The following is a 26026-nucleotide window of genomic DNA, read 5'->3' as shown; positions in this document are numbered from 1 at the left end:
GAGTGTCGCGGTTGGTTGGTGTGAAGAACGGGGTGCTGGGGATGTGGCTGGGTGACACATGCCTGGCCTGTTAGTGGTGCTGGGTGTTCAACCCTGACACTGCAGGAACAACAACAACAATAACAACAAAGAATTCAGGGGCAGCATTAGAGGGTGTGACTGAGGTCAGGGCCGTGATCTTGAGCAGATCGCTGGAGAGATTAGCCGAAGAACATGCCCTTGTTCAGTGGGTTGGGCTTTTATTCCCGGCTCTGCCTTTTGCCCAGAGAAATGACAACCTCATTTCGGGCTAACCTTCTGGGCTTTGGCTTGGGGTACAGGCGTCAGAGATTCCAGCTTCTCTAGTACTCTCAGAGCCCAAACTGCTCTGAGTGGCCATGGCCATTGAGTTCCTGGGCCGTATCGTATCGTGTAGGAGATGATGAGACAGGAAAAGGCGGGGGACTGAGGAGAAGGCACAGTTGTCCTGGGCCTTGTGGTCAGTGGAGGCTGCCCAGGGGAAAGGAGACCAGTGACAACGGAAGGTGGGCGGGGGGAGAACAAACCAAGGAAACATGCCGCAGGGGACGGAACCCCTCTCTCTCTCCCATTCCCCTCAGGCCCTGGAATTTAAGTCCTCTTTTCCAGCTCTCTTCCCAGACCCAGAATTTCATAACCTCTGTGCAGATTGTCATCTTTAACTCCTCTTCATTCATTATCCACCTTCCCAGCCTCAGTCTCTCTCTCTCTCTCTCTCTCTCTCTCTCTCTCTCTCTCTCTCTCCCCCTCTCCCTCTCCCTCTCCCTCTCTCTCCCACCAACCATATATCCTTCTTTAATTTTCGCCCAACTCTACCCAAATCCAAGCTTTCCCACCCTAAAGCACCCTTCATCCTTTTCACCTCCTCATATCCCTGTATCCCTGCTGGCTACCTTCTGCAAACCCCTGGCACAGCTGCCCTGTTCCCCTCAGTGCCTGCTCCATGCCATCCCCGGGTTCTCAGCCTCCTCCGTTTCTTCTTGTTTCTTTTTTGTTTGGTTGGTTTTGGTTTGGGGGCCACACACCCAGCTATACTCAGAGGTTACTCCTGGCACTGCAATCAGAAATTACTCCTACCCATGCTTGGGGGACCGTATGGGCTTCCGGGGATCAAACCCAAGTCAGCTGTGAACCCGGCGCAAGGCAAGGGCCCTACCCGCTTTACTGTCACTCTAATCCCCCTCCTTCATTTCTTGGTCCACTTGCAAATCCCCTTCCCCCACTCCCCAAAGAGAAAAGAGGAAACGAGACCCAAAGAGGAAATTGGGTCTTGCTGATCCCACGCCCGGCCAGGCCACTGACCACACCCCCATTTCACTCCCAGTCTTGACCCTGCCACTGACCACAGCACTGTCCCCTTCCCAGGCGGCCTCAGCCCCTGGCTGCCTCCCAGGCCACCACCAATCCCAGTGTCCCTGCGCTCACTCTCCCCCATCTCTTCTCTGCCTCCTACAGCCTAGCTGGCCTCTGACTTGACTCCATCATTCCCTGATTTAGCCACCGTCTGAGCAGTTAGTCACCCTCATCCCCCAGCCTGCAGCAGTGTCGAGTCATATCATAATTTTCCTACCATCATCCTCTCCAGCCTCTCTTTATGCTGTCTCCCCCAGTCCCAGCCTGATTCAGTCACTGACCTCGTATCTTTTGCCCTTGTCTACCGTGAACCTTGTCCCGGCTCACCCCTGCCCTCTCTCTCTCCTAGTGCCTGGAGACATGGATAACCCAGTCTGAATTTGGGGGTGACAGTCTATCATAAGGTCCTGTCAACTTACCTCTTAACATTTACAGGTGACTGCCACCACCCCTTTGTCATTCTCATGTGGGTTTGGACCCCCCTCACTATGCTAATGCTGTGTCCTAACCAAGGGAACTGTCTGCCAGCAGCACCTTCCGGGACAAAGTTCTGTTTTGCCCCTTTCTGTGCCTGTAAGCTGGGATTCCTGCTTCTCCTCTCTAGCACTCCCCTGCCTTTCTCTCCGAACCCTAACTACCCCATCACTGCTCCATTGCAGGTACCCCGTGCTTCAGCCAGCCTGCCTCCTCACTTCCCCGAATGCCCCTCCACGATCTCCACCTTCTCCACCTTTGCTTACGCTATTCTCTCTGCTGGAATGCTCTCACAAGCAAGCCTGGGCTTTGGAGTAGACGCCTGGGTTCGGATCCGGGCTTCACCACCCATTCATTAGCCAAGTGACTCTGGACAAGGACCTTGAACTGAGCTTCAGTTTCCTAGTCTGTGAAATGGAAATAACACCACCTACCTTGCAGGGTTGTTGTAAGGATGAAATCAAATGATGTATCCAAAGCAATTAGTCAATATACGTATAAAGCAGTTTATCACCAATAAAGAATAGGTTGTAATTTTTTTTATTACCTTTATATTTTAAATTCCTGGCTTCAAGTGACTCTTTTCTGGAGACTTCTGGATTCCCCTACACTAATCTAAAAGGATCTCTCCCTCGAGCACTCACTCACCTTTGGGCTCTGACCACATCCTGCCCTCAGTATTAATTCTGCGTTTAGTTTTTCCACTCAGCCAGTGGAGCCCTTTGAGGCCAAAGACTCCTCCTCGGCTTTCTCTTCTTGGTTCCCAGTCCCTGAGAGTTTGGCCCCGAGCCTTTCCCACCACAGCCCCTCCAGAAACCCTCCAGAAACCGGGTGAATGGCCGGAGGATGTGTGCCTCCTGGGTGGGCCTTTTTGCCTGAAGATAGAGGTGTATTTGCGGGACAGCTGTGTGCACAAGGAATGGGTCTTTATGGGAAGATTATACGTCCCCTCCGGGATCTGGGTCCAGGCTGTTTGCTCCTGATAAGCATAGAGGTGGCTCTTCCTAGGCTGGGTGCGTTTGCAGAGAATGAATATACATGGGCAGGGGTGTCGATGGGGAGGGGCTGTTCTGAGGGAAGCCCCAGCTAGCCCTTTACTGGCCAGCCCTTTGCTGCCAACGACTGGCAGCCTACTGGTCCAGCCCTCCAGGGGCCTCCGGCAGGCAGGCAGCCCAAGGCCGGATATGTCAGTCTCACCCACAGCCCTCCCCCTCCCCCTTGGTTGCGGACTCAGAGGCCAAATTTGGTAACAGACAAGCCTGTTACTCCCCCAGCCCTCTTATACTCAGACTCCCTACACTTTCTCTCGCTCTCCTGCCCCTCTCTGTTAACTCCTTTCCCTGTCTTTCTGCAGCTCCCATAGTGGGTATCTGCGCTGACCCCTTTCTCCATGTACCCCAAATTCCTTACCCCCAGTACATTCCATTCCTTGCTGGGATCTGACCTCCTGTCCTCCATTCCCACCCCCCTTCAATTGCCCAACTCCTCTGGAATGCATCTCAGGAATGTCTTGAGGGAGGAGGAGTTCCCTGGGAGGGGGCCTGGGGGGGTGCTGTTTATAAAACATGATGGAAGGGGGAGAAGAGTAGGAACTGACAGCTTCTCCTTTTACTCCCAGGGGCCTTCTGTGCCCTCAGCGCCACAGCTCATCCCTTGATTCCCTCCCCCTCCCCCTCTCCTAGTGAAGTGTCTGGGAGTAGGGGTAGGCATGACTCAGCTCCCTTATCGGGGTCTCACCAGAGGTTTCCTTGAGGAGGAAGGGGGTGTCCCAGTGTCCGGAGGAAACGGGGGGTTGTCGTGCAGTTTCAGCTTAGGGTAGAGGGTCCTTGCAGTCCTGCCCTCAGCGACCCGACAGCCAGGATCATCCAGGTACAGGGAGAGGCACCCCAAGAACAGGGCAGAGAGCTGGAGCCGGGGAGCCTGGGAGGACCCCCTTGTTGAGGATAGAGATAGAGCTATGGCTTCTCTCCTGAGCCTCTGGGTGGCGAAGAAGGGCAGGAACGATCGAGCAGACCCCCTGACTGGATTGTTCTCACACTCAGTCTGCCATCTGCCTCCACCCGTTTCTGCCTTACCCCACCACTTCTAACCACTTCAGCCTCCCCACAACACACCTCTCCCCCACTTCCTGCTTCTCAACTGCCTCCGCTATCCTGTGCCCCCCACCCCCCATTTTCAGCCTTCTCCCTGGTCTTGTCTTCCCTCCTCGGCAGGGGGTGGGGGGTACCAGTGCTGGCTGGTCTGCCAGCGCTGCCCAGATCTGCTTTGCATCTTGATTGGGAGGCACCAATCCCCACGGAGATCCAGGTGCGTCACCAGCTGCCAGGCAGACTTGTCACCTCATGCTCGCTCGGGGACATCACTTGCTGCCTCTGGTGGCTCCTCCAGGCAGCGAAAGGGGATGCCAGGAGCCAGGCAGAGCAGAGTGGGACCCCGATAGCCCCGTTGGAGGCGGTGTGAAAGTCGGCCAGGAGGAGAGAAAGCAGAGTGGTGAGGGTGGGCAGGGAACCGGGTGACTTGGAAGGAGCCAGGACTGAGCCTGCAGGGTGGGGCTCGTCCCTGAGCTGCTGGAAGCAACACCTCAGCCCAGGTCCATCTCCCCCTCTGAAGCAAAACCAAAGCATCGAGCACTTCTGAAATCCCTTTGGAGCTTCAAGTCCTGGTTCTGGGTGAACTGTCCCCGAAGGGGGAATATGGGGCAAGGCCCTCGGGGTGGTCCCCAGCCTCTCAGGTCGAGGAAGGCCTGGAGGCTCCCCGGCCTAGCCCTTGGGAATGAGCTAGTAGAACATCTTCAGTTTGCAGAGAAAGGAGCAACAACAGCAACAACAACAACAACAACCAAAAAATACTCAGAGAGGAAAGGTCACCTGTTGAGTCAGGGCTGAGCACGGGAGACTGAGATAGACCCAGCCCGGGGCAGAGGCAGGGCGGGGGAAAGGAGCTTGTCCCAGGGGGTGGGCCAGTGTCTGGGAGCTGCTGCCATCCACACCTGCTCTGGGTAGCTTCACCTGCCTCCCTCCCACCCCTCAGCCCCGTGCCATGCCGTGGATGGCTCCAACCCACCTGTCTTATGGGTGTAAGTAGTCTTTCACTCTGTAAAATGATCGACTAAAGCAAACACCACCTGATCCTGTCGGCTATGGTGACTCCATTCCAGAAACCCCAGCCCCAGCCCCAGCCCCACCTGGTGTGCCCCCCCCCCCCCCCCGAGGTCGGGATGATCCCCAGCACTGCATCCTCGGGCCCTAGCACTGAGCCGCTTGCCTGGCGGGCCAGGATTCATCAGGAGTGGCCTCTGGATCCCCTGAACAGCACTGGGGAGTTCCTCTTACCCTTGTCCTGGGACGCGCCTCCCCTCGAGGGAGTGTACTCCTAACACCCTGCTGCTGCGGGCCAGGTCTAGCCAGGCTGGAGATCAGAAGCCGCCACCATGGTCGCGCTGTCGCTGAAGATCAGCATCGGGAATGTGGTGAAGACCATGCAGTTCGAGCCGTCCACCATGGTCTACGACGCCTGCCGCATGATCCGGGAGCGTATCCCAGAGGTGCCGAGCGGCCCGCGTGAGTCACTGCCCACCCCGCCCTGCGCCTCTGCCTGAGCTCCCTGGTTCCTTTCCCTGCATCAGTGGGAGAGGCGGGAGTCTGAAGGGGATCCTGGTGTGACCAGCCGTTCGGCCACTTGGGGGCCTTCCTAAATCCAGCCTGTCTTCTCTTTCAGCCACTGACTTTGGGCTGTTTCTGTCGGATGATGACCCCAAAAAGGGTATATGGCTCGAGGCCGGGAAAGCTCTGGATTACTACATGCTTCGAAATGGGGTGAGTATGACCCCAGCAGGGAGCACCAGTCCTCTGCCATCTTCTGCCGCCTCACCTCCCTTTTTGAGCATCCATATGCGAGATCTCTGACCAACACCCCTTCCCCCCTCAGCCCTGACTGTCTGGCTTCCCCAGGCTTGCGTTTGAATGAACCCCATCCACTTCCCTCCTGCTGGCTGGATAGAAAAGAAGGAGTAAGACTCCCTTCTCTTCCTGCCCCAACAGGACACCATGGAGTATAGGAAGAAGCAGCGGCCGCTGAAGATCCGCATGCTGGATGGGACAGTGAAGACCATCATGGTAGATGACTCCAAGACCGTCACAGACATGCTCATGACCATCTGTGCCCGCATTGGTATGGGGGCTCAGGAACAGGGGATGGGGGGGGCCCTGTGGGGGTATAGGAGGGCTCCAGTGCCGGGGTACCACCATCACCCCTGCAGGCATCACCAACCATGATGAATATTCGCTGGTTCGGGAGCTGATGGAAGAGAAGAAGGAGGAGGTGACGGGGACCTTGCGGAAGGACAAGACCCTGCTTCGAGATGAGAAGAAGATGGAGAAACTAAAGCAGAAACTGCACACAGATGATGAGTGTGAGTCAGGGGCGAGAGGGCACGGGGCAACCCAGGTACCATCCTCTGCACCGCCCCCATCAATGCTGCTTGTAGCCCAACCCGCCCCCTGCCCAACACTGAAAACAGGAAATAGGTCAGAGGCAGCAGCCAGTTACTGTTCACGTACATTTATTACTTATAGTTGAGCATCGGCTGATGTTTTACACAGTGTGCCGGAAAGCAGGAAAGCACCCGTGATGTGATCAAATCTTATTGTGTTTGTTTTGGTTTTCAGTCTTTTGAGCCACACCCAGCAGTGATCGTGGCTTACTCTTGGCTCTGTGGTCAGGGATCACTCCTGGCAGAGCCCAGGGGACCATAAGTGGTACTGTGGGCTCCAAACTGGGGTCGGCTATGTACAAGGCAAGGGCCTTACCCATTACCACTCAGGCCCAGTGTGATCAAGTAACATGCTAATGAGAGAAGAGAGAGAAAGACAAGGTTAGCCAGCAGAAGGCCAGTATGCAGACAGCCTTTGGTGGGAGGCCCACCGGGGCTGGCACTGAGGGAAACCTTCCATCCCAGTGAACTGGCTGGACCATGGCCGGACACTGCGGGAACAGGGCGTGGAGGAGCACGAGACGCTTCTGCTGCGGAGGAAATTCTTCTACTCCGACCAGAATGTGGATTCTCGCGACCCCGTCCAGCTGAACCTTCTTTATGTGCAGGTGTGGGGAGGTCTGGCCTGGGGGAGGGGGCACGGTGCAGCGAAGGGAGCATTGCCCACCTTTCCTTATGCTCTCACCAGGCCCGAGACGACATCCTGAACGGCTCTCATCCCGTCTCCTTCGACAAAGCCTGTGAGTTCGCTGGCTTCCAATGCCAGATCCAGTTCGGGCCCCACAATGAGCAGAAGCACAAGGCCGGCTTCCTCGAGTGAGTGATCCACATCCCAGACTCCCTCCCTGGGGACCGCAGGCCCATGTACGTCCCAGCTTCCTTCCCACCGCATGAGGGTGGAGCCACATGCCTGCCTTTGTCCCTCCCATCATCCAGCTCCTCTGGCCCCCTGTGTGATCTGAACACAGTCCAGATCACTGCCGCCAAGGCCAGGGAGAGTGCTTTGTTTGTTTATTTGTTTGTTTGTTTAAGAGTCTGAAGAATTTGAGTACAGTGGCCAGAGGCAAACGGCCAAGTTCTGCCTGTCTGAAACACTGCCTTTAAAAAGTCTCACAGTAAAAAAAAAAAAAAAAAAAAAAGTCTCACAAGTTGCCCCCAGAATACAGAAAGAAGTCCCCGTGGTTTCCTGAGAATGGGCCCTCATGGTCAGCCTTCCTGTGAGCTTCTGAGAGGCTTCTCTGCCCTCTGTCCCTCAGGACTGAGCCTCCGGTGCAACTTCCCCGAGTCCTCCCTCTAGGGAGAGACAGAGGCTGGAGTCAAGAGCTAAAGTGAAGTCCCTCAGTTTCTCAGGCCGTCCAAACAGACCCTTGTCCCTTAGAATCTTCCTTCTCCCCAAAGAGGACCCCGTCCCCAGGCATTCCCTCACACCCCTCAGCCCACAGTTCATGGCCCACACAGCCCTGCGGCTGGCCGCTCCATGCTGACCCTCCCTTTTCTGGTGTAGCCTGAAGGACTTCCTGCCCAAGGAGTATGTGAAGCAGAAGGGAGAGCGTAAGATTTTCCAGGTGAATGGGGCCAGGGGCAACTGTCTGGGGTGATCCGGGAGCTTTGCTGCTTGAGCCTACTGACTAAAAATGCCCTCCCCCCCACACACACACCCCGCTTCCACCTGCCCAGATGTTCTCCCTCCTCTCCGGTGCCAGCAGAATGAAGACCTGAGCTTTTCCTCACAGCCCCATTGCTGCTTTTGCTGTAGAATTCAATTCAGTGTTATTCGGCTTCTTTTCCTGTCATGGGTCAGCTGCCATGTTAAGGACTAATAGGAGACTCAAAGGAGACAGTCTGTCTGAAATGACTGTGGAAAGCGTATCTTTGTACTCGTGCAGGGTGATGCTCCCTCTCTGAATACTTGGGCCCAGAGGCCTGACCTGCTGCCTAATTATCCCCACACATCACAGAATGTCTGCAGGGTGCAGGTCTTTCTCTCGCTCATTCTCTCTCTCTCTCTCTCTGTTGCTTCTGCGTGTCCCTTGTCTACCCGCATTCTGTCACTCTCGTTTCTGTACCAGCCTTGCGTATGTGCCCATAGTACTCTCGCACTAGAGTTCACCTGCCAACTTTACTCCTTGTCTGAGACGGTGTTCTCCCATATTTTGCTAAACTTGTCCTCCTTTCACACACTCAGGCACACAAGAATTGTGGGACGATGACTGAGATTGAAGCCAAGGTGCGCTATGTGAAGCTCGCCCGTTCTCTCAAGACCTATGGCGTCTCCTTTTTCCTGGTCAAGGTACGTGCCAGACCCTCCTCAGTGCCTTTTTGTTTCCTCCTGCTTTGACTTGCCCTTTTTCTGGCTCACTTCCCCGGCCTCAGTCACATCTCCCGTCATTCCTAGCATTGCGGTGTTCTGCCTTGTGGTGCTTGTCCCGTGGTCTGTCCACTACCATTTCCCTTTCTATCCTGTGTTTTCTCTCCTTTCCCCTTCTCTTAGCAGAGCCTTGCCTTAGGTCCGTGCACCTGAGCTGAGCTCTCCCTCCCACCCCCCCCCCCCCCTCAGCCCCCCTCAGGGTCTCATTCCCATCTGATGATCTGCTTCTTGGTCAGCCTCCTGTGTCTAACCCCAGCAACTCCCTCTGCCCCACAGGAAAAAATGAAAGGCAAGAACAAGCTGGTGCCCAGGCTCCTGGGCATCACTAAGGAGTGTGTGATGCGAGTGGATGAGAAGACCAAGGAGGTGATCCAGGAATGGAACCTCACCAACATTAAACGTTGGGCCGCCTCCCCCAAGAGCTTCACCCTGGTGAGTCCGGGAGCTCAGCGGAGAGCGTGCTTGGCCTTAACCGCTGAGGAGCAGCTGTGGAGGGGTCTCCCACACCTGTGTGTGAGCCCATGGCTGAGCCAGTGCAGAAACGGGGAGGCCAGGGGAGAGAGGGGCCTCTACTAGGTGGCTGACTTGTTCTTCAGTCAGCAAAATAGCAGAGAGGGAAGGGATTGTGGGACAGTGTGGAGAAGTGGGTAGAGAGCTTCCGTGACTGTGAAATATCTCTAGCAATACTGTAAACTATGATGCCTCAACTTAAAAAATTAATCTAGGGGGTCAGAGCGATAGGGCATTTGCCTTATACACGGCCGACCCAGGTTCAATCTCCCACATACTATATGGTTCCCCAAGCCCCACCGGGAGTGATTCCTGAGTGCAGAGCCAGGAGTAAGCTCTGAACACCACCAGGTGTGACCCCAAAAATCCAAAAAAATTTCAACTTTTAAAAATTAAAAAATAAAAAGACAGGGACAAGAGAGAATACTGGAGGCTAGAGCGATAGCACAGTGGGTAGGGCATTTGCCTTGTACATAGCAGACCCGGGTTCGATTCCCAGCATCCCATACGGTACCCCAAGCACTGCCAGGAGTAATTCCTGAGTGCAGAGCCAGGAGTAACCCCTGAGCATCACCGGGTGTGACCCAAAAAGCAAAAAAACAAAAAAAGAGCGTGTGAGAGAGAATACTGTAGGTAGGGAACTTGCTTTGCACACAGCTGCCCTGGGTTTAATCCCCAATACCCATGTGATCCCCTAAGCCCCAACCAGGAGTGATCCCTAAGCTCAGAGCCAGGAATAACCTCCGAGCACTGCTAGCGGTGGCCCCAAAAGTACAGCACAAAATGAAGAGTAAATCAAAATAAAACTGTAGCCAGCAAAATGGGCAGATGGAAAACAAGGAGAGGAAGGGAGAAAAGACAGCTAGGGAGAGGGAGGGAAGGAGGGGGAGAGAGAGAGAGAGAGAGAGAGAGAGAGAGAGAGCATGCCTCTCTCCTTTGACGTCAGCTCTGTGCAGGGGTTTTCTCTCTAGCTTTATATTTTGGTGCTGTGGATTAAAAGCTGATAACCAACCCAGCATCATGTCCCAGGGAACGAAAGTGACACCCATTTGGGGGTTGGTGTTAGCTGGCTGTTGTGGTCATTTGGCGGAAGCTCTTGGTTCCCACGCTCCTGATGCCACCATGTGTGAGGAGCAAACTTTCATGAATAGCATCTTCCTTGGAAACGGCCTCCTCAGTCCTAGATTTCTGGTGCAGGGGAATGAAGAAGGGATAGGAAGTGAAGAAAGTCAGGGTTGGGCCCTGGGGTTCCCATCCTGCCCCTTTTTCATCCCAGGGAGATTCGGGCTCTCCCACACAGCCCCCCTCCCCTGCCTTGTTACCCTAGGATTTCGGGGATTACCAGGATGGCTACTACTCGGTGCAGACTACCGAGGGGGAGCAGATCGCACAGCTCATTGCCGGCTACATCGATATCATCCTGAAGAAGGTGGGGGCCACCATGCCCACCCCGCCCTGGCTCCCCCCTGCTTCTTGGGGGTGCCCATTGGAAGGGGTCACGAAAGGCGGTCTTTCACCCTTGTTCCTCTTTATTCCCTCTGACAGAAAAAGAGCAAGGACCACTTTGGCCTGGAGGGAGATGAAGAATCTACCATGCTGGAAGACTCCGTGTCCCCCAAGAAGTACGCCAGGAGTTGGGTGGCCGCAGGGAAGGCAGGCCTTGATGCCAGGGGCCTCTGTGGGCCGGGGATGGCCACTCCTGGAGCCTCCTAAGAGGGTGGCAGGGACAGAGCAGTACCTTGCGCGCATTTCCTCCCCAGGTCGACTGTCCTCCAGCAGCAGTACAATCGGGTGGGGAAGGTGGAACACGGCTCCGTGGCCCTGCCCGCCATCATGCGCTCCGGAGCCTCGGGCCCCGAGAACTTCCAGGTGGGCAGCATGCCCCCCGCCCAGCAGCAAGTCACCAGTGGCCAGATGCACCGAGGACACATGCCTCCATTGGTGAGAAGCCTCACCCACCCCACCCACCCCTACTGCCCTCAGCTAGGTCCTCCCTGCCTCCCTCTGCTCCTCCCTTTGTTTGCTTTGGGTGCCACACCCAGCAGTGCTCCAGGCTGACTCCTGCCTCATGCACTCAGGAATCACTCCTGACAGGCTCAGGGAAATCCCATGGGATGCTGGGATCGAACCTGGCTCAGTGGCATGCAGAGCAAGCGCCCTTCCTGCTGTCCTACCACTCCAGTCCCTCTGCCCCTCTGACCTGCCCTCTCGGCCTTGCAGACCTCCGCCCAGCAGGCGCTCACGGGAACCATCAACTCCAGCATGCAGGCTGTGCAGGCCGCCCAGGCCACGCTGGATGACTTCGACACACTGCCGCCCCTGGGCCAGGACGCTGTGAGTGCAGACAGGCCCTGGGCCTCAGGGAGGGGCGGGGGCCTGAGACCCTGAGCCAGGGCTGAGCCTGACGTGGGCCCCTCTTGCTCACAGGCCTCCAAGGCCTGGCGGAAGAACAAGATGGACGAGTCAAAGCACGAGATCCACTCCCAGGTGGACGCCATCACCGCTGGCACCGCCTCCGTGGTGAACCTGACGGCTGGTAGGGGCCGACCGGGTGGGCTCAGCGGGGCGGGTAGCAGCCCAGGTCTCCGCCCCACAGACCTGGCCCTCACCCTCTGCCCCTTCTCCTCGTCCCTCTGCTGCAGGGGACCCCGCCGAGACCGACTACACGGCTGTGGGCTGCGCCGTCACCACCATCTCCTCCAACCTGACCGAGATGTCCCGTGGCGTGAAGCTGCTGGCCGCCTTGCTGGAGGACGAGGGGGGCAGCGGGCGGCCACTGTTGCAGGCCGCCAAGGGCCTGGCAGGGGCCGTGTCCGAGCTGCTGCGCAGTGCTCAGCCCGCCAGCGCCGAGGTCAGGGGCCCCGGGGCGGTGCCAAGGGGGTGTAAAGAGAGGGGACCGAGCCCAGGATCCAATGTGGAATGTAGCATGGAGCCCCGGGACACGTGGGTCAGCAGGGGGTCGTGCCTGCCCCTCACTGGCCTCCCTCCCCTCCACAGCCCCGGCAGAACTTGCTGCAGGCCGCTGGGAACGTGGGCCAGGCCAGCGGGGAGCTGTTGCAGCAGATTGGAGAGAGTGACACTGACCCCCACTTCCAGGTTGGTGACCCCACCACCACCACCCACTCTACCCCCCAGAATTCCAGCTTCTAGGAGGTGACCTGATCCTGAATCCAGTTCCCAGCCCTGTTCCCATGGACTGAGCACAGCTCTCCTCGCCAGCCCCAGGGGTCCCCCAGTTGCAGGGGAACGAGGATTCAGAGCCCCTGCAACCAGAGCTGTCCTACTGTTCCCCCTCAGCCCACATTGCTGGTGTTTTTTAACCCCCTGTCAGCTTTGCCCTGTCGTCCCCGTCCAGTTTGAGGGCCTCATGGAACCCCCTGCAGTACTCAAGTCCCCTGTGTCTTAGCCTTCTCCTAACCGTGATGCCCTTCATACCTTGTTTCCTTCCTGTGGCCTCCTTGTTCTCCCGGTTGTGTGCCCCCACCCCAGTCTCTTCTGTGTCCCCCTCCCCCATGTTCGCAGTTGTCACTTGCAGCACCCTTGCACTGTCCCGGATACCATATGGCCCCGGTAGACACATGCTGCTTCAGACCAAGTCACCTAAGGACCACGCCACTCTTCCTCTAGCCTCCCCCTCTCCACCCTGTGCCGTTTTCCTCCGCTGACTTGTCATCCTGCATTTCCCACGCAGATATGTGCACCCAGAGGGGCTGGGGTTCGATCTCCCCCCGATCCCCCCACGGTAACGGCCTCTGGCCTGGGCCTGCCCAGCTCTGTCCTCTCTTGAGCCGCATACACTCGTCTCGGTGCCTCTGCCCGGGAGAGCGAGGCCAGTTGGGAGATGAGGCAGGGGTGTAAGGCACAGGGAAGGGGGAGCAGCTAGTCCACGGAGTTGGCTCCCAGGACTTCAGCCAAGAGGAGCTGGAGACCTGGAGAGAAGAAGCTGAGGCGGGGAGGACTCCCCCCTCCTCTCGCCTCCCTCCCTCCTCCCCGTGGCCGGCGAGTGTATCCGCCTCACGCCTCTCCCCGGTGGTGTAGGCTCTGTCTCTGGGTGTGGGTCTGTTCCCGGGTGTGGGTGCTGGCCTACTGGGTGCTCGAGGCAAGGGGCTTCGCATAGGTTGTGGTGGCTTCTCTCACCCTGTCCTGTGATTGGTGCCCGTGGGAATAATGAAACAGCTGTGCCTTTGAGCGGGCCTCGGGTGCCGCGCCCCCTTGTGGCCCAGGGCACGCCACCAACCACTGTTTCCTCACAGGATGTGCTGATGCAGCTGGCCAAGGCCGTGGCCAGTGCCGCCGCTGCCCTGGTCCTCAAGGCCAAGAGCGTGGCCCAGAGGACTGAGGACTCCGGCCTGCAGACCCAGGTCATTGCTGCAGCAACACAGTGCGCCCTGTCCACCTCCCAGCTGGTAGCCTGTACCAAGGTGAGCCCCCAGGTCACTGTAGCCTCCTCAGGGTGTTCAGGGATCAGGGAGCCACTCCCAGAGGCACTTGGCCTGGCTACACGAGTCTGGAGATTCGTTGCTTTGCCCAGGAGTGCTGCGGTGGGGGATGTGGTTCCAAGGATCAAACTCAAACCTCATGAGAAGTGTGCCCCAGCCCTTGGCGCCGTCTCCCCAACCCCAGGCCTCTCATTCTTACCTCTCAGACTCCCGAGACCCACCCCCACCTCTTTCCCCTCACCTGCATTGCCAACACGCAGTTTGCCTGCAGGTGGTGGCGCCTACGATCAGCTCGCCTGTGTGCCAGGAGCAGCTGGTGGAGGCTGGCCGCCTGGTGGCCAAGGCGGTGGAGGGCTGTGTGTCAGCCTCGCAAGCAGCCACCGAAGACGCGCAGCTGCTGAGGGGCGTGGGGGCGGCCGCCACCGCGGTCACCCAGGCCCTGAACGAGCTGCTACAGCACGTGAGGGCCCATGCCACAGGACTGGGGCCAGCTGGCCGTTATGACCAGGCCACAGACACCATCCTCACCGTCACCGAGAACATCTTCAGCTCTATGGGCGATGCTGGTAAGCACACCCCGCTTGCCCCCCACCCCAGCTGCCCTAGGCCCACTGGACATTCCCTGCAGACCCACTTCCTCCTGCTGAGCTTGGCTGATGTGGGTGTTTAGTCGCTGAACTTTCAACTCCTTGTTGGTAAAACAAGAATGTGGTCCCCACCCTACCCTTCTTGGCACACTTACAAGTTATACCAAGATTACACATGAAGAGGAATGGAGAGTGGCATTGCCGCGTCAGGGGTCAGAGAGAACATACAGGGGCTAAGGTACTTGCACGTGGCTGGCTCTGGTTTGAACCCCGCCACTCCATAAGATCCTTTGAGTACCACTATGAATGACCACAGGGCCAGGAGTGAGCCCTGAGTACCTCCAGGTGTGGCCCCAGAACAAAAACAGACGAACAGAAAGAAGAAATGGCCTTCTTGAGCGGGACTGACTCAGTAATGAGCACTTGTTTTGCATGAGCGAGTCCCTGATTCTATCTCTAAAACAAATGAACGGGATAAAACTTGAAACAAGAAATAGGCTTCTTGGTCCACTTGACCCCATCACCCCCAAAAGCCTTCACCAAGAGCATCTCTCCCCTGTGACCACGGACAAAAGATGCCCAGCGGAGGGGCCCTTCCTGGGTCTGTCCCAGCCCTGCATATGGTCCCCTGAGCACTAGGTCACATCTGAGCAGAGCCCAGGAATAGCCCTTAAGCACCACCAGGCATGGCCCAAACACTGCCTCCGCAGAAAAGAGATAACCAGTTGTTGACTGATTTCTCTCCCAAGGCCCAAGGTCAGCCTCTTCATCTCCATGACCCCAAGCATGCAGTGACTCCAGGGAAGCCCCTTGGAGGAGCCCTCACTCTTCTGCGCTCCTTAACAGCTCTCTGGAGGGGGAGCCACTTCCCACCCCACTCCATGTCCCACCCCCTCCCCAATCACCAGCTCCCTCTGCTGACCATGCCTTATCTTCTCAGGGGAGATGGTACGGCAGGCCCGAATCCTGGCCCAAGCCACCTCAGACCTGGTCAATGCCATCAAGGCCGACGCCGAGGGGGAGAGTGACCTGGAGAACTCCCGCAAGCTCTTAAGTGCTGCCAAGATCCTGGCTGATGCCACAGCTAAGATGGTGGAGGCTGCCAAGGTACAGAGGCTTCTGCACAGACGCCCCCCCCACCCCCCACCACAAACACACACACACACACACACACACACACACACACACACACACTGAGCCGTGAGGGTCCGTCTGATGTAGGGGAGCCAGCAAACGCAGAAAATGCAAGAGAACAATTATAGGCACACCGAGGAAAGGCTTGTGACCCGAGGCTGCAGGTGACCCCGTGCAGCTCCTGGAGCACAGGCTGCCATATTTGCCCTCTAAGCCCAGGGTCCACTTGTCTTCTGTGCCCTGCTTTCCCCTGGGATCTCTGGTTTCCTAGTGTCACCCATGCACAAAAGCATGCAATCCAAGCTGTCCCCGCTCACAGTACAGAGACTGCAGGGGACTAAAGACCATCAGCAAGGAGCCAAAAGACCCCTGGGCTCCCTCTAGGAGGCTCCTCAGTTGGCAGGAGTAACAGGCCCCCTGCTTCTGTGTTCCTGCACTACCCCCAATTGTGTGGGGAGTGGAGGGAGAGATTTCAGCATCGCAGTGTGGGCGGGGCGGGGGAACCAAGGCTTCTTCATGGGACAGGGTCAGGGGGAAGATAGGCGTCAGAAAGGGGCAGTAGGATAGTACAGCAAGTACAGCAAGTAGGGTGTTTGCCTTGCACGAGGCCAACCCAGGTTCTATCCCTGGTACCCCATGTGGTCTCCAGAGTCTGCCAGGAGTGATCCCTGAGTGCAGAGCCAGGAGAAAGCACAGAGCACTGCTGCAGGGTATGACAAAAAAAAAGTGTATACAGGAAAGAAGTCCACAGTCCCAGAGCCTCTGTGGGGCAGGGCTTCTGGGTGGTTACGGGTCTCCCCACCATCCCCAGGGCGCCGCCGCCAACCCTGACAGTGAGGAGCAGCAACAGCGGCTGCGGGAGGCTGCTGAGGGCCTGCGCATGGCCACCAATGCGGCCGCGCAGAACGCCATCAAGAAGAAGCTGGTGCAGCGCCTGGAGGTGAGGCCACAGGGTGCCCCAGGAGCCAGAGAACACAAGGCTGCCCGGGCGGGAGAGATGTGTGGGGAGAGTGGTGGCAGCCTGGCAAGGTCAGTGGGGTCCTTGCTGACAACTCTTCGTGCTCCCAGCATGCAGCCAAGCAGGCGGCCGCCTCGGCTACACAGACCATCGCTGCTGCCCAGCACGCCACTGCCGCCCCCAAAGCATCTGCGGGACCCCAGCCCCTGCTGGCACAGAGCTGCAAGGTGAGTTCCACGGCGGCCGAGAGAAGGAGGAGGCTGCCACTCACCTCTCAGGTACAACGTCTCACAGATCTCTGTCCCCGCAGGCCGTGGCTGAGCAGATCCCGCTGCTGGTGCAGGGTGTGCGAGGCAGCCAAGCCCAGCCCGACAGCCCCAGCGCACAGCTGGCCCTCATCGCTGCCAGCCAGAGCTTCCTGCAGGCAAGACGCTCCCTCCCCGCCTCTCATACCCTACCCTTATCCCTTCTGAAGACCTACCCCCCTCCCCCAGATCTCTTCCCCATTACCGAATTTCCCTGCCAGTCACCCATTGCCTGGTCCCAAGCCCCAGGGCCCCACACATCCATTCCCCACAATGCCCCGGCCCCCCCGCCCCCACATTCCCAGCCCAGCCCAGTGTGTGTGTGTGGGGGGGGGGGGGGGCACACGCCTCATCTGCCCTCTCATCCCCCAACAGCCAGGCGGGAAGATGGTGGCAGCTGCCAAGGCCTCCGTGCCCACCATTCAGGACCAGGCCTCAGCCATGCAGCTGAGTCAGTGTGCCAAGAACCTCGGCACCGCCTTGGCGGAGCTCCGCACCGCAGCCCAGAAGGTAAGGGAGCCGGCGGTGCTCTCCGTGGAAGGGGTAGGGCGGCATCCTGGGGCGACAGGGAACCCCGTGAGGAGTGACCTCAGCTGACGCCCGCCCCCACCCTGCGCCCCCACATTGCTATAGGCTCAAGAAGCATGCGGGCCCCTGGAGATGGACTCGGCTTTGAGTGTGGTACAGAATCTGGAGCGGGACCTGCAGGAGGTGAAGGCAGCAGCGCGGGACGGCAAGCTGAGACCCTTGCCGGGGGAGACGGTGAGTCTCCTTTGTGGTCCCTCTGCTCAGGGGCCACGCGCCGTGGTCCTGGTTTGGTTTTTTGGTTTTTTTCTTTTTCTTTTTCTTTTTTTTTTTTGGTGGGGGCACATAGGGGATGCCCAGAATATCACACAGTGCCAGGGTTGGGGCCCAGCTCTCTGAGCCATCTCCCCTGCCCCCGTACCGCACTCGCCCTTCCATGAACCCCAAAGCCACCCTTCTGCTGTGCCCCCCCAGAGATGGCCACCCCCAGCCACTTCTCAGGTTCCCTCTCCCCAGGTCTTCTAGCCCCAGAGCCCCTGAGTCCCCCCTTCTACCCCTAGATGGAGAAATGTGCCCAGGATCTGGGCACCAGCACCAAGGCTGTGAGCTCCGCCATTGCCCAGCTGCTGGGAGAGGTCGCCCAGGGCAACGAGAATTACGCGGGTATGTGAGCAGGGCCTGGGAGGGGGTGCGCCCGGGGGCTCAGATCCGAGTCGGCTTCTTGACTCCCCATTTCCGTTCTCCCCAGGCATTGCTGCTCGGGACGTGGCAGCGGGTCTGCGGGCCCTGGCCCAGGCTGCAAGGGGTGTTGCAGCCCTGTCATCCGACCCTGCGGTGCAGGCCATCGTGCTCGACACGGCCAGTGATGTGCTGGACAAGGCCAATAGTCTCCTGGAGGAGGCGAAAAAGGCAGCCGGCCGGCCAGGGGACCCCGAGAGCCAACAGCGACTCGCCCAGGTCAGTCCGGGGTCAGGAGGAGCCACTCTCTGCCCTCCTCAGAGCTGTGTCAGTCACCTCCCTCCCTGCCTGCTCTGAGCCCTCCCCTCTTCTCTCCTGCTGAGGGGCCACCTCAGCGCCCAGGGTTGGGAAGTTTGGCCACACACTTGGTAACTACAGCTGCAGCCTGTGGTGCCTGGCACCTCCCTTCTTGCCCCTCCTAAGGCAGTGGCCATCCTGTCTCCCATGGCCCCGCGGCAGAGGGGAAAGTCCCCCCAAGTGCTTCCATCTTGGCAACTCCTCCCCCATCCCTGTCCTTCCTCAGGTGGCTAAAGCAGTGACCCAGGCTCTGAACCGCTGTGTCAGCTGTCTGCCGGGCCAGCGCGATGTGGACAATGCCCTGAGGGCCGTGGGCGACGCCAGCAAGCGGCTCCTGAGCGACTCGGTAGGAGGCTAGGCCGGTGGTGGGGCGGCTCCTCCGTCCCGCTAGGGTCCCCCTGCCCCCCGCTGCTGGGACTTCCCCCTTGTACGCCCCCCCTCTTCCCCCTTCATGTCCCCTCTTCCTTGAGCTCTCCCCCCACCCCTTGTTTCCTGTTCTTGCCTCTGACGCTCCCCTCCCACCGCACAGCTGCCCCCCAGCACTGGGACCTTCCAGGAAGCTCAGAGCCGGTTGAATGAAGCTGCCGCAGGGCTGAACCAGGCCGCCACGGAGCTGGTGCAGGCCTCTCGAGGCACCCCGCAGGACCTGGCGCGGGCCTCGGGCCGCTTTGGACAGGACTTCAGCACCTTCCTGGAGGCTGGCGTGGAGATGGCAGCACAGGCGCCAGTATGGAGAGGCTCGGGGGGCTAGAGTGATAGTACAGCAGGGAGGGCGTTTGCTTTGTGCACAGCCAACCCGGGTTCAATTCCCAGCATTCCATATGGTCCCCCAAGCACTGCCAGGAGTAATTTCTGAGTGCAGAGCCAGGAGTAACCCCTGAACATCGCTGGGTGTGACCAGAAAAGGGAGAGGCTCAGGGGCTGGTACACATATCCGGCACAACACAGCTGCATGCTGCGGCCCTGACCTCCACTGCCCAGTCTCCAGGAGTCCCTGAGTGTATGGGCAAAGCCACTTCCTCTCAGAAACAGAGAAGGAGGAACTGAGCCATGTGCTGACCTTCTCACCCTCCACAGAGCCAGGAGGACCGGGCGCAGGTTGTGTCCAACCTGAAGGGCATCTCCATGTCTTCAAGCAAGCTTCTGCTGGCGGCCAAGGCCCTGTCCACAGACCCTGCTGCCCCCAACCTCAAGACTCAGCTGGCAGCAGCTGCCCGGTCAGCAGGGGCCGGGAAGCCCAAGTCTAGAATGTCGGGGAGGCTGGGCGGGCATGTCACCATCAGGCCCCCATCTCGGGAGGGGACCCAGACAAAGGAGAAAGAGCTCAAGACTGCCCCCCTGTAGGCAGCAGGTGTGGTGGCCCCAGACAGCTGCTTACTTGACTCCCTGTCCCCCAGAGCCGTCACCGACAGCATCAACCAGCTCATCACCATGTGCACCCAGCAGGCCCCAGGCCAGAAGGAGTGTGATAATGCCCTGCGGGAGCTGGAGGTGCGCATGGGACAGGCCCAGGGCTGTTGGGGGTGTCCTGGCCCGGCGGGCAAGGGAAAGGGGGACCTGACTCTCCCTTCCCCTGCCCCCTCCGCAGACTGTCCGAGAACTGCTGGAGAACCCAGTGCAGCCCATCAACGACATGTCCTACTTCGGCTGCCTGGACAGCGTCATGGAGAACTCAAAGGTGGGTCGGGTCCCGCTGAGGGAGGAGTGAGGGTAGATGGGCTGGGCGAACCCCTGACTGCCGATGGTCTCCGCTCCACAGGTGCTGGGGGAGGCCATGACGGGCATCTCGCAAAACGCCAAGAACGGGAACCTGCCCGAGTTTGGGGAGGCCATCGCCACAGCCTCCAAGGCCCTGTGTGGCTTCACCGAGGCAGCCGCGCAGGTGACTGTCCAGCCCCCGCGTCCCTTTCCTCTTAAGGACACTTGTTCCCGCTCCCTGTCCCCACGGTCAGCTGCTCAGTTCCCGGGTGCAGGGTCACACCCCTTCCTCCTCATGCCCGCTTCTTCTCTCTCTGCAGGCCGCCTACCTGGTGGGCGTCTCCGACCCCAACAGCCAAGCTGGACAGCAGGGACTAGTGGAGCCCACCCAGTTTGCCCGCGCCAACCAGGCCATTCAAATGGCCTGCCAGAGCTTGGGAGAGCCGGGCTGCACCCAGGCCCAGGTAATGCGGGGGGCAGGAGCCAGGACAAGTTTGAGGGAGGCAGACCAGATTGGGTGGACTGACCCTGGGGATTGGGGCAGGTGGGGTGGGGGACAGGGAGAGATGCGGGGGAGGCGGGCGCCAAGTGGGCCAGGCATAGACAGGGACCCCTCTCTCTCCGTCCGCACTCGTCTCCTCCGGAAGACCATCGTCCCCTGTCCTGTTGCCCCGTGCTGTCAGGGTCTGAGTGGCCTCTCCCTTGCGGGCCCCTCTCAGCCTCTCGTGGAGTCTTGTTTCTCAGTAGCTCCACTTCCGCGGCCCGTTTCCCCGGCCAAACGCCTGTCTTTCCCAGCCAACCATCCAGAGGTGTTCATTTCCGTGCCCCCTCTCTGCCCCGCCCTACCCCACTTGCCACGCGTTTCCTCCTGAGAGCTGCCTGCCTGTCCACCTGCCCTCATCGGGGCCGCTAACTCCTTCATCTCCTCAGGTGCTCTCCGCAGCCACCATTGTGGCCAAGCACACGTCAGCGCTGTGTAACAGCTGTCGCCTGGCTTCAGCCCGGACCACCAACCCCACAGCCAAGCGGCAGTTTGTGCAGTCGGCCAAGGAGGTGGCCAACAGCACTGCCAACCTTGTCAAGACCATCAAGGTTCCTGCCTTTGAATTCCCAGCCTCTGGCCACCCAGCTCCCACCCCCACAGCCCTGGCCCCTTCCCTAAGGCAATGGGCCGCCCACAGCCCTTCTGCCCAAACCTCTCCCACACATTCATCCCCCACACTCTACCCCCTGCTTACACCCGGGATGGAGACACGAACTTTTACCCTGCACCCCGTGCCCGCCCTGAGGTCCCTGTCATGGCCCTGCCAGGCGCTGGACGGGGCCTTCACTGAGGAGAATCGCGCCCAGTGCCGTGCGGCCACTGCCCCTCTGCTGGAGGCTGTGGACAATTTGAGCGCCTTCGCATCCAACCCCGAGTTCTCCAGCGTCCCGGCCCAGATCAGTCCCGAGGTGAGGCCCAGTGAGACCCTCATCTCAGCTGCCCCCGCCCGTAGTCTTGACACTCACCTGCCCTGTTTCCCCCCCCGCCCTTGGCAGGGCCGCGCGGCTATGGAGCCCATCGTGATCTCTGCCAAAACCATGCTGGAGAGTGCTGGGGGCCTCATCCAGACAGCCCGGGCCCTGGCCGTCAATCCCCGGGACCCTCCACGCTGGTCGGTGCTGGCCGGTCACTCCCGGACAGTCTCTGACTCCATCAAGAAGCTGATCACGAGCATGAGGTGTATTGGGGAGGGGGAGGGGATAGTGAGACGGGAGTTACCAGAGCAGTGGGGGGGAGAGGGAGTATAAGATGGGATTGTGCGAAAGGCCAGCGGTTGTCTAGGCTGGGCAGGATGTGGGCAGTGCGGTAAGCCTCTGTTGGAGCCTGTGATGTGTCCGCAGGGACAAGGCCCCAGGGCAGCTGGAGTGTGAGACGGCGATCGCAGCTCTGAACAGCTGCCTACGCGACCTGGACCAGGCTTCCCTGGCTGCGGTCAGCCAGCAGCTGGCTCCCCGCGAGGGCATCTCTCAGGAGGTAAGGGGAGGGCGAGGGAGAGCACAGTGGGCAGGGCGCTTGCCTTGGCCCCTCGAGCACCAGCAGGCATGATCCTGGAGAATGGAGCCAGGAGTAAGTCTGAGCAGAGCTGGGTGTGGCCCCAGTCACCCTATTACCCCCCCCCCAAAAAAAAAAGAGGTGTGCAGGAAAGAGGATTCTAGGGAAGAAGCAAGGAGATAACAGACTGGGGATCAGGGCTGGGCCCCCGAGAGTCATTCAGGGGAGGCTCCTGGTGCTGGTGCCAGCGGAGTCTCACTTCTGCTTCCTCCTCAGGCCTTGCACACGCAGATGCTCACAGCCGTGCAGGAGATCTCCCACCTGATCGAGCCGCTGGCCAGTGCCGCCCGGGCCGAGGCCTCCCAGCTGGGCCACAAGGTACCAGGGAAGAGCAGGGTGGCGTGCGGTACCTGGCGGGTCGGGTGAGCGTGGGTCAGCAGCGACTCCCGTTGTTGACCCCCTACCCCACTCCCATGCCTCAGGTATCCCAGATGGCTCAGTACTTCGAGCCACTCACCCTGGCCGCAGTGGGTGCCGCCTCCAAGACCTTGAGCCACCCACAGCAGATGGCGCTGCTGGACCAGACCAAGACTTTGGCAGAGTCGGCCCTGCAGCTGCTGTACACTGCCAAGGAGGCAGGCGGGAACCCCAAGGTACTGAGGGACCGGGCGAGGGAGCGGGGAGAGGTGGGAGCGCCAGGGCACCCTCCCCCACCTCACTCTGCCCCCACAGCAAGCAGCCCACACCCAGGAGGCCCTGGAGGAGGCCGTGCAGATGATGACCGAGGCCGTCGAGGACCTGACCACGACCCTTAATGAGGCGGCCAGTGCCGCTGGGGTGGTGGGGGGCATGGTGGACTCCATCACTCAGGCCATCAATCAGGTGAGATGTGGGGGTTGTGGGGGTGGACAGGAGGGTCTCCGCATGGTGTGGCAGAGCCCCTGATGGACTTGCCCCCTGCCCCTGTCCACCCCCTCAGTTAGATGAAGGACCCATGGGAGAGCCGGAAGGTTCTTTTGTGGATTACCAGACCACGATGGTGCGCACGGCCAAGGCCATTGCCGTCACTGTTCAGGAGATGGTGAGTCGGCGTAAAGAGCCGGAGGGCTGGCTGGCCCCCGAGAGCTCCATGTGGCTCAGCGCTTCACCTCCACTACCAGGTCACCAAGTCAAACACCAGCCCTGAGGAGCTGGGCCCCCTCGCTAACCAGCTGACCAGTGACTATGGCCGTCTGGCCTCACAAGCCAAGCCTGCCGCGGTGGCAGCTGAAAATGAAGAGGTAACCAGGGCAGCGCCCTGCCCCTTCCCCTGGTACACGCCTCTGCCGTGCTCCTCGTCCCCACTGCCCTGCCACGGGGTGGCTTCCCTCAAGAAGGGAAGGAGCTGTACTTCCCTGGGCAGGACACTCACCTCATGTGTGGTCAGCCTGGATGACTGGCACCACATAGGGACCCCCATCAGGAGTGACCTCAGAGCTCGTCTTCATTCCCTAAGAACCTGGCTGTCCAGGAAGGCCAGTGACTGGGTCTCAGCCCAACTCCAAACCCTGCACTCTCTCATCCATGATCCTCCAATTCCAGTGCTCCCCACCCCACCCATGCTTGCTGTAGCCCGCACCCCCTTGGTGTATGCTGTCCCCCATCTATGGACGCTGACCCCCTGCCTGAAGGCAGGGAGAGCCTTCTGTGTGGGTCCCCTGGAATCCACAACACTTGTTCTTTGCTGACCTGCTCCCAGCACGGTGGAGGTGGTTCGTGCCTCCTGGAGAAAACCCTCTCCCTTCCACCCACCCACAGATTGGCGCCCACATCAAGCACCGGGTCCAGGAGCTGGGCCACGGCTGTGCCGCTCTGGTCACCAAGGCAGGTGCCCTGCAGTGCAGCCCCAGTGATGCCTACACCAAGAAGGAGCTCATCGAGTGTGCCCGGAGAGTCTCGGAGAAGGTGACCACACTCCCACCCTGGAGCCATCCCCCCCTTACTCTGCCCTTCTCCCCTGTCCCTTCCCCAAGGCTGCCCTCCGCCCCCCCCCCCCCCCCCGCCTGATCCTCCCACCCTTGCCGCAGGTCTCCCATGTGCTGGCCGCGCTGCAGGCTGGAAACCGAGGCACGCAGGCCTGCATCACGGCCGCCAGCGCCGTGTCAGGCATAATCGCTGACCTTGACACCACCATCATGTTCGCCACGGCCGGCACACTCAACCGTGAGGGCACCGAGACATTCGCCGACCACCGGTGAGGGGGGCTGAGGGACAGAGGAGGCGGGGGCAGGGGCGCCCAGGAGGCCTGGGGAGAACTGACGTGCCGGTGCCCCCACCCCCAGGGAGGGCATCCTGAAGACGGCAAAGGTGCTTGTGGAAGACACGAAAGTGCTGGTGCAGAACGCGGCCGGGAGCCAGGAGAAGCTGGCCCAGGCAGCCCAGTCGTCTGTGGCCACCATCACCCGCCTCGCCGATGTGGTCAAGCTGGGGGCCGCCAGCCTGGGCGCTGAGGACCCCGAGACCCAGGTAGCCACCCTCCATCCCTCCCTCTGACCCAAACCACTTCCTGTGCCCCTGCACACTGCCCCCCACCCCCACCCCCAGCCACCTGCAGACTGCAGCCGCCCCTCTTCCCACACAGGTGGTGCTGATCAATGCAGTGAAGGACGTGGCCAAGGCCCTGGGAGACCTCATCAGCGCCACCAAGGCCGCGGCCGGCAAAGTTGGAGATGACCCTGCCGTGTGGCAGCTCAAGAATTCTGCCAAGGTGGGAGGGACTGGGAGCAGCATCGGGTGCCTGATGCTCTGACAGCGACTCACTGATGCACTAACTCCCGTTCCTTAACAAAATGCCTCCCCCCCCCACACACCCTGCTCTACCCCCATGCCCACAGGTCATGGTGACCAATGTGACGTCCCTGCTGAAGACTGTGAAGGCTGTGGAGGATGAGGCCACCAAAGGCACGCGGGCCCTGGAGGCCACCACAGAGCACATACGGCAGGAGCTGGCGGTGAGTGGTCTGGGGCCCACTGGAGAAAGCACCAGGTCAGAGAGGGCCTGTGCCAGACAAAAAGTGGGAAGCTTGCATGTAGTCCCCGATGGTGGTGGGAGCCCAGGATGTAGATCTCACACTCGCTCTCCATGGATGAGGTACTGGGTTTGATCCTAAAAACCGCCTTCCCTCCTCCACAAAAGAAGTCAATGGTCACATTCGCTCTCCCTCATTGCCAGACGTGTGTCGGGAACCTAACTCAGGCCCCCCTTCCCCACTGTTTATTCCTACCAGCATTTCACTTAGTGTTTCATCCCGAGCGCTGCTCAGCCCCCCTCATCTCCACTCTCCTCCTCCTCCTCTTCCTCAAACACTTACAAACCATTAGGCTGTTAACAAGCCTCTCTGGGAAATTCCTGCTCCCCTTCAGCCATGGCTTTTCTCCAGAGTCTCGCACACACATTTCTCCCCAATGGAGTCCTCACCTAGACTCACTTTCATCCCCAAAAATCTATTGCCCTTCTGGTTTTGTGCCAACGGCCTTCTTCCTGGGTTCCAGTGAGGAGCAAGTTGAATCTCGCTCCTGACCTTCTCAGACAGGCTGGCAGGTTCTGGGGCCAGACGTTTCCCGTCTAGTCATTTCCAGCTGCCTGCTGGACTTCACTCCTGACATGCAGAGGCAGAGGGAGCCTGGGGCCTTCTCCCCACCCGGCAAGCTCCTTCCCATTAATGTTGGTGTGCCAAGTGCATGGCAGGATCTATCCCTGTGACTTCACTGTCTCTGTCACTGTAGTCCACCCAGGTCCTGCTGCCCAGGCTCCTGTCGTCCTTCCTCTGCGCCTCTGTCAGCACTGGGGCACAGATGCCATTAGCAAAGCCTCACTTGGTCTCTGAGCCTGTCCCCACCTGGTCCCTGCTGCCTTTCGGCTCTCTCGTGCCCACCTCTCCCACCTGGCTTTCTGGTTCCCAGATTGATCTCTCTGATGTCCCGTTTTCACCATCTCTTTGTGGAATCCGAATTGGAGCTCTGGGCCTTCTTCCTCCCAGACCTGAGCATCCCCTCATCACTACAGTCCCACCCTGTAGTCCTGACTCGGTTCCTGAAGTCAGAAATTCACCTTCT

General features: G+C 59.5%; 1 protein-coding gene across 3 annotated transcripts in view; it reads left to right on the top strand.

Annotated features, from left to right (window-relative positions):
• TLN1 (talin 1) overlaps positions 1-26026 on the top strand; it is a 31451-nt gene that overhangs the window by 1190 nt on the left and 4235 nt on the right. For 2 of the 3 annotated variants that reach the window (XM_056117077.1, XM_056117076.1), the window contains exons 2-48: positions 5243-5405; positions 5563-5660; positions 5886-6015; positions 6104-6256; positions 6803-6945; positions 7026-7153; positions 7842-7902; positions 8523-8627; positions 8982-9137; positions 10543-10644; positions 10761-10837; positions 10976-11156; positions 11436-11549; positions 11643-11751; positions 11858-12066; positions 12213-12311; positions 13469-13636; positions 13926-14220; positions 15182-15348; positions 16187-16315; positions 16444-16560; positions 16644-16757; positions 17014-17148; positions 17272-17400; positions 17724-17826; positions 17912-18120; positions 18425-18544; positions 18728-18925; positions 19276-19415; positions 19596-19689; positions 19787-19876; positions 19958-20080; positions 20217-20360; positions 20827-20988; positions 21208-21348; positions 21436-21617; positions 21781-21913; positions 22208-22309; positions 22414-22584; positions 22664-22813; positions 22911-23012; positions 23092-23211; positions 23729-23875; positions 23998-24164; positions 24253-24436; positions 24552-24677; positions 24805-24921. In XM_056117077.1, coding sequence (XP_055973052.1) covers positions 5276-5405; positions 5563-5660; positions 5886-6015; positions 6104-6256; positions 6803-6945; positions 7026-7153; positions 7842-7902; positions 8523-8627; positions 8982-9137; positions 10543-10644; positions 10761-10837; positions 10976-11156; positions 11436-11549; positions 11643-11751; positions 11858-12066; positions 12213-12311; positions 13469-13636; positions 13926-14220; positions 15182-15348; positions 16187-16315; positions 16444-16560; positions 16644-16757; positions 17014-17148; positions 17272-17400; positions 17724-17826; positions 17912-18120; positions 18425-18544; positions 18728-18925; positions 19276-19415; positions 19596-19689; positions 19787-19876; positions 19958-20080; positions 20217-20360; positions 20827-20988; positions 21208-21348; positions 21436-21617; positions 21781-21913; positions 22208-22309; positions 22414-22584; positions 22664-22813; positions 22911-23012; positions 23092-23211; positions 23729-23875; positions 23998-24164; positions 24253-24436; positions 24552-24677; positions 24805-24921 — 6474 coding nt within the window. In that variant the 5' untranslated portion in view covers positions 5243-5275. Of the gene's footprint in view, positions 1-5242; positions 5406-5562; positions 5661-5885; positions 6016-6103; positions 6257-6802; positions 6946-7025; positions 7154-7841; positions 7903-8522; positions 8628-8981; positions 9138-10542; positions 10645-10760; positions 10838-10975; positions 11157-11435; positions 11550-11642; positions 11752-11857; positions 12067-12212; positions 12312-13468; positions 13637-13925; positions 14221-15181; positions 15349-16186; positions 16316-16443; positions 16561-16643; positions 16758-17013; positions 17149-17271; positions 17401-17723; positions 17827-17911; positions 18121-18424; positions 18545-18727; positions 18926-19275; positions 19416-19595; positions 19690-19786; positions 19877-19957; positions 20081-20216; positions 20361-20826; positions 20989-21207; positions 21349-21435; positions 21618-21780; positions 21914-22207; positions 22310-22413; positions 22585-22663; positions 22814-22910; positions 23013-23091; positions 23212-23728; positions 23876-23997; positions 24165-24252; positions 24437-24551; positions 24678-24804; positions 24922-26026 lie in introns of those variants that run through there. The other variant, XM_056117078.1, reaches the window with a different exon arrangement.

Source organism: Sorex fumeus, unplaced genomic scaffold (assembly GCF_029834395.1).
Source record: "Sorex fumeus unplaced genomic scaffold, SorFum_2.1 ptg000034l, whole genome shotgun sequence".
Lineage (NCBI taxonomy): Eukaryota > Metazoa > Chordata > Mammalia > Eulipotyphla > Soricidae > Sorex > Sorex fumeus.
This window is presented reverse-complemented; position numbering and strand designations above follow the sequence as displayed.